Raw genomic sequence first — 7,144 nt, forward strand, 5'->3', positions numbered from 1 at the left:
AGGTGGGCTGAGCTGGCCACACACACACAAACAAAATAAAATAAATAAATTAAAAAAAAAAAAAGATCACTAGGATTAATGTGATTGCTGGGGAGTTAAGCATGGGATTTAGGTGGAAAGCATCAGGCACAACTGAAGGAATCTGAACCCCAGGACTAGGTGTGCCACGGGGCTGCACACAGAAATCCTTCAATCTTCACACCAGCTGTGCGGTTTCGGGCAGCATGCGTGACATGTGGCCCCATGCCCTCCCGGCTTTCCTAGCTGGCTTTTCGGCTTTCATTACAGATAGAATGAGGGGGAGGGGTTCCAAGTGTGACCAGCAGACAGTCGGCAGGCATGAGGGAGACTGCTGGTGACAGGGTCAGCAGACAGCCAGAGCTGCCCAGCACCGAGTACCGAAGCAGTAGAGGAGACCAAGCCCAGGCGACGGCGGGGACCGGGTGCGTGGTTTGGTCTTGCCTCTGACACCTCCCCAACTTTCTTTCAAAACTAGCTGGAACTTTTGCAGAAGAGCAAAGAAGAAGCTTACATCGTAGCAGATGCATTCCGAATTGCATTTGAGCAACAGTTAATGAGGAAAAATGACCAGGCCCTGAGACTGACACAAATGGAGGAAATGTGTAAAAAAGCCAAAACACGGATAAGTTGGAAGCCTCTCACGGAGGACGGTAACTACGGGTCACAATGGCAGTATCAGGGGTGATTTTATTTTATTTTATTTTATTTTTGGCGGAACCAGGGATTGAACTCAGGCCCTGTGCTTGCCAGGGAAGCACTTATTCCACTGAGCCATCTCCCTGGCCCTCAGGGGTGAGTTTAACTGATGGAGCACATAGTATAGAGTAGAGGAGAGAACTGAAAAGTTCACTCAGCTCTGATAAGAGTTTAGCAATTACTGAAAAGAGTTACTGGCGGGTACACACATAGGGAGGTAGGGGAGCAGCTGAGGCAGAAAGCAACAGGGGAAGCCCTTCCCACGTAGCCTTCCATTTCATTTATTATTTTTTTAAATTTTTTTATTATTTTTGTGGAACCAGGGATTGAACTCAGGCCCTTGTGCTTGCTAGGGAAGCACTTATTCTACTGAGCCATCTTCCTGGTCCCTCCATTTCATTTACATAAAACTATTATTTAATGAAAAATACTTTTAATAAAAATGTTGTGAATTCAATGGAAACTGCCAAGAACGAAGTTCTATTAAAAAGATATTTTAAAAAAGAAAAGAAAATGGTATTTAAGTAAACAAGGGATATATCTACCTAATTAAACTTCTTTGAAATGTATGTTTCGTAAGAAACATTTAGTAGTAGAAAATAATTCAATTAAAAATGTTATTAGTATATATATTATGTAATTACACATTCTTCACCTGAAGTTGGTACATGTATACATCTTTTTACTTTCCTCCTTCAAAGAAAAAGCTCAAGCCAGTGAATAGCTCAGTGGACTAAACATGGGTTAGGCAAGGGCAGGGACCAGGGTTTGATCCCCAGCACCACATGCCACACTGGCTCTGCCCCACGTGCACTGAGCTGGCCATCGAGACCAGGCATGGTGACACATGCCTGTAATCCCAGCACTGGGGAGGCTGAAAACAGGAGGTTCACTATGAGTCCAACCTGCGTAGTGAGACCCTCTACCAAATACATTAAAAAAAAAAAAAAAAAAAAGCTTAAGGTAGACAAAGAAAATACTGTGACAGTAAGTGAAATGTTCAGATTTAGGTGTTTGTTCATGAGCTCTAGTACATGCTTGTGCTAGAGTATTCTATTAATGTATTAGTATATTACAATGGCTTAAGAAGATAGTGATCTTTGAGGTAGATATTCTAAAATAAAGGAGCCATTATTTTTTAGAATTTTTAGTTTCTCAAAACAGTGTCAATTATCACTTAGTATTATTCAGTAGAATTCATATTGCTTCAAAATGACAATTATATAAAATTATTTTTCTGAGAATTGTGCTGCATGGCTATAATCCCAGTGCTCTAGGAGGCTGAGGCAGGTGGGTCACGAGTTTGAGCCCAGCCTGCAACTTAGTGAGACCCTGTCTCAAAATAAATTTTGAAAATAGGGGTGGGATACAGCTCACGGTAAAGGCCTAGGTTCAATTAGTAGTACTGACAAAAAAAACTGTGAAATTATTTCTCAGTCAAGAAGGATTAAAGTAGTTTATAAGAAGTTTAAGTGTTTTAATATGAAAGTTCTAAGATGACTATATTTCTAAATATTTTCTAGAGACTGGGTGTGGTGGTGCGCACCTGTAATCACAGTGCTTGGGAGGCCAAAAACAGGAGGAACATGATGAGTCTGATTGGTGTAGTGAGACCTGCAGACCCTGTACTAAATATATAAATTTTTTTAATAATATTTCAAATCCGGGCTGGTGAGATGGCTCAGTGGTCTAAAGCACCTACTTAGAACAAGCTTAGCAAAGCACAAGGACCGTGGTTCAATCCCCAGCACCACATGCCAGCCAGCCCCGCCCCCTGGTGGGCTGAGCTGGCCACACACACACACACACACACATAAATAAATAAAAAATTAAAAAAAATAATATTTCAAATCCATAATCCCAATTCTAATAACTCACATTTAGATAAACTTCAGGATTAATAACCATTTTACATTAAAAATGAAACCTGCAATATAGGTATCAATTTTGTTTGAAACATTTATTTTCAATAATATATATTGGTAACAGTATATAGGTCGACTGTTGTAAATTTTAGCTTAATACGGGATAATTAAAATACAACTTTTGGAAAATACTTTTAATAAAAATGCTGTGATTAAATGGAAACTGCCAAGAATGAAGTTCTATTGAAAACAATATTTTAAAATAGAAAAGAAGGGTCGGGTGATGGCTCAGTGGAATAGGCACTTGCCTGGCAAGCGCAAGGGCCTGAGTTCAATCCCCAGTTCCACAAAAAATAAATAAATAAATAAATAAATTAGAAAAGAAAATGACATTTCAGTCAACAAAGTATATGTCCACCTAACTTGGAACTATTAGTTTGGAACTATACAAACAGTAAAAACAAATCATAAAAGCCCTTTTTTTTTTTTGTTTTTTTGAGACAGTGTCTTGATGTGCAGTTCAGGCTGGCCCCAAACTCATGGTGATCCTCCTGCCTCAGCCTCCTGAGTGCTAGGATTACAGGCATGTGCCACCACACCAGCAAAAGCTCTAACTTTTGATCAGCCAGCAGGCAGGGCAAAAAGGGACAATGTCATACCCAAAAAAGGCATTCACATTGTCCTGAAGTTAAATCCTAAAAGTGTCATCTGATGTGAGACTTCCAGAGCCCATTAGAAAATAAGTGGCTAAGTCCTCAACAGTGATTTACAGTAAAAAATCAATATTTATGAGTGTTTTCCATAATTCCTTCACTAAAAGCTGAAGGTGGGTGACTTTGCTGGGGGGACAGGGGACGCTAACGTGGTCTATTTAGGAGGCAGTGGGGACACTAAGCGCCCAGCAGCCCCATGGACAGCATCTCGGCCTGGCCGCAGAGAGCTCTGCTGAAGGTCTTCGGGCTTCTGTTAGGACCCTCGGTCGCAGAACAACTATTAGAACCAAAGTTTCTCCTAACAAGCATTTTTATCTTCTATCTACAAGGGTTGTCGGAGCTTTGAGTCAGGAAGCAGGGATCCAATTTGTCTTTCTTCTGTCATAATGTCATACTCATTACTGATAAACCTAAAGAATTGGGGCTGGTGAGATGGCTCAGTGATCTAAAGCACCTACTTAGAACAAGCTTAGCAAAGCACAGGGACCGCAGTTCAATCCCCCAGCACCACATGCCAGCCAGCCCCGCCCCCTGGTGGGCTGAGCTGGACACACACACACACACACACACACACACACACACACACACAAATAAATATAATTAAAATAAAAATGAGAATTAAAAAATAAAGACAGTAGTTTAAAATAAAATAAAATAAAATAAACCTAAAGAATTGCACCACAGAAAATGACTGAGAGGTGTCCCCCAAGGCCTCCTGTTCCAGTGTGGTGCGGGGAGGAAGTGCAGCCGTGTTTACGGGGTGGCCCAGGCAGGGCTGGAGCTTGGCAGCACTCTCGGCACAACATAATGGACTTGCTTCTTAGAGCTGCTCCAAGGCCCTTTCACTAGTAGCATTTCAGCAGTCTGAAGGGTTGCAGGGTGACTGTTACCAGGTAGTTGACGGCTGCACTTCCTCCCCGCGCCACACTGGAACAGGAGGCCTTGGGGGACACCTCTCAGTCATTTTCTGTGGTGCAATTCTTTAGGTTTATTTTATTTTATTTTTTTTAAACTACTGTCTTTATTTTTTAATTCTCATTTTTATTTTATTTTAATTATATTTATTTGTGTGTGTGTTTAGTAACAACCTGTAAGTGCTTGCTGTTTCTGCATAGCAGCTGAGGTTCTCCGAGATGTTATAAGCATTTTCTGGTTTTAGATTTAGAGTAAACACAGATTCACTTATCATCAAAGTTGATCAGCAGCTTCTCCGGCTTTTCCCCTTTGCCTCGGTTCCTTACAGTCCGCGCAGGGGCCCTGGGCTCTCGGGACCACGTGGAGAGGACCCCAGTCTGTAAGATCAGTGGTGAACTACCACAGAGCATTTTAAAAATTCCCTTTGTATAATTTCAAATTTTTTTACCTTCTACAAGTCATGTTCTTTCTAAAGATAAAGGTCAGTAATACTCTATAAAATTATAGTCACAAAAAAAATTACAGTCACATTGCAGAGTAGTAATACTATGCCAAACTGGTTTTTTTTCACTGTGATGAAGTACACATGAAGTTCACCATCTGAACTGTTCAATGGGCATGAGGGACCCACAGCAGTATATGATGGTTACACCAACCAGCTCTAGGGCTTCCATCTTCCCCAACAGAAACTGCTCTCCACGGGGCCGGGGAGATGGCTCAGTAGAATAAGCACTTCCCTGGCAAGTGCAAGGGTCTGAGTTCAAACCCCAGTTCTGCCAAAAAAAAAAAAAAAAGAAAAGAAAAAAGAAACTGCTCTCCAGGCCTTTGGCTCTGTGTGGCAGCCTCCCCCGCCCATCTCCCAGCCAGTGCTAGGGGCCCATCAGCCCTGCCCACAGGGGCCTCTTTGCTGAACGTCATCAGGAATGGATTGCCTCAGCTGGATTTTCATGTTCAGTTTTAGGACATCAACCTCGAAGGAGTAAGAAGACATTAGGGCAGAAACTGCTGGGCCTGCTGCCTTTGGAAGGCAGCTCTCAGAGGACGGAAGACCAGGGCAATCCTCAGGAAGTCTGTAGGATGCTCATTGAGTTGGTTAGTGCCTTTGCTGTATTTTCCTTGGGATAGTGATGCTCTGTTTTTGCTACTTTGGCATTTTGACCGGTTTGCCTCTGGGGCCCTCTCAGCTGGGCACCAGTGTCCAAGCCTGCTGCTATGGGCCTCTCCTTACCCCATATGCACGCTCCTCACCCACCACACATGCTCATCTGCATCTCTGCCCTGCTCCTCTCCCGCTGGGCTAACACTGGGCTAGCTGGGTAATTAGAGATGCAGGATGAGACCACTGGGACACGGGGTGAAGTCACGATGCCGTGCCTCCCGGAAAACAGCCTTATTATCCCCACTTGGTTGATAGCTCAGCTGAAGTGAGGCCTGGGCCAGGCGTTTTGAACACAATTAGGTCTAAGGACTGTTGGTGACCTCACCATGCCCTCAGAAATAAGTACATGTGGTGGTGGGGGGACCCAAACCCAAAACAATCTCTCTCTCTCTCTCTCTCTCTCTCTCTCTCTCTATATATATATATATATATATATATATTTTTTTTTTTTTTTCCCCCTCTCTAGATTAGACTTCCAAAATTTTCAACAGTAGTCATGCCATCTCTTTGTTCTCTTAAAAGCAAATCCTCAATTCAATTCAGCATAATGCTTGGGAAGACGTAGGGTTGAGTATTTTGGTAAAATACTGGTAGTCTTCCTGGATGTACTATGGCTTGCTGACTAATGAGTGCCTTTGGATTTCTGTGCACGCAGTTAAATGATAAAGAAGAAGTGCTGGCACATCAGAGAAAAGTTAGCTACATGCTTGCCCGGGCGCTGGAAGACAAAGACAGCGCTTTGAAAGAGAATAAAGACAAAAGCCCCGTGAACGAGAACTTTCCATTCCCAAAGCCCTGGCATAAGCCGTCGTCGGAATTCTCTGTTCTGTGTGACCCTGTACATCTAGGCTTCGGGACGTTTAATTCTACGGGCTGTGCTTGTTCAGGCCAACAGACAGATCCCAGCCTCACACGAACTCTTAGAAGATGCTGTTCTTTGCCATCCAGTATCACGTTTTGAAGACACACTTACCACCTGAAGTCAGAACCGAGAGCTTTTTACATTGAGAGACTGGGGCTGGGGGCAGAGCTCCGTGGCACGGTGCTTGCCTAGTACCTGCCAGGCCTGGGCTGCCGGCACCAAGACTTGTGAAAAGGACTGCGTGCCAGTGTTGGTGCAGCTTGAGCCGCTGTGTGTTTTCCAGGATTTTTTTTTAATTTTAGGAGGCAGTTTAATCCAGCTTTTTCTATGTTTTCTATAAAAAATTTATTAGAATTTTGTGTGATCAATTTATTTATAAATTATGTTATTATACTTTATGAAGTTTTCAGTGTTTGCCAACTCCTTATAAGCAAATTGTTTTGGGGAAAACCAAAAGTATGTAATTACATAAAAGTATTAATAAAAACATTGACTATAAGGATCTTAGATCAGTCAAATCAACAATGTAACAATGTAGTTAATGTTTAAAAAGTAATGTCTAAAGCCAGGCCTGGTGGCACACACTTGTAATCCTAGCCCTCGGGAGGCTGAGGCAAAGAGGATTGCTGCAAGTTCGAGAACAGCCTGGGCTACACGGTGAGTTCAAGGCATGAAAATACACAAAAGAATCAAGGGGCCGGGGAGATGGCTCCGTAGAATAAGCATGTGCCTGACAAACACAAGGGCCTGAGTTCAATCCCTGGTTCTGCAAAAAAAAAAAAAAGGAATCAAAATAAGTGATAGGTTTTTCAACAGTGTACTAAAGAGCTAGGAAAGATAAAAGAAGCTTCTTTCTCTCCTGAGTGTGCCTGACAGGAAACTATCCGGGGGTGGAGTGGGAAAGAAGGAGGAA

At 42.7% G+C, this 7,144-nt stretch overlaps 1 protein-coding gene across 1 annotated transcript in view; it reads left to right on the forward strand.

Annotated features, from left to right (window-relative positions):
• Positions 1-6,525, forward strand: part of Ccdc125 (coiled-coil domain containing 125) — a 73,969-nt gene extending 67,444 nt beyond the window's left edge. The window contains exons 9-11 of the mRNA XM_023704657.1: positions 497-671; positions 5,172-5,302; positions 6,025-6,525. Of these exons, the coding sequence (XP_023560425.1) occupies positions 497-671; positions 5,172-5,302; positions 6,025-6,330 (612 nt within the window). The 3' untranslated portion in view covers positions 6,331-6,525. The remainder of the gene's footprint in view (positions 1-496; positions 672-5,171; positions 5,303-6,024) is intronic.
• Positions 6,526-7,144: the final 619 nt, after the last annotated feature.

The sequence above is a fragment of the Octodon degus genome, unplaced genomic scaffold, assembly GCF_000260255.1.
Source record: "Octodon degus isolate 3935 unplaced genomic scaffold, OctDeg1.0 scaffold00001, whole genome shotgun sequence".
NCBI lineage: Eukaryota > Metazoa > Chordata > Mammalia > Rodentia > Octodontidae > Octodon > Octodon degus.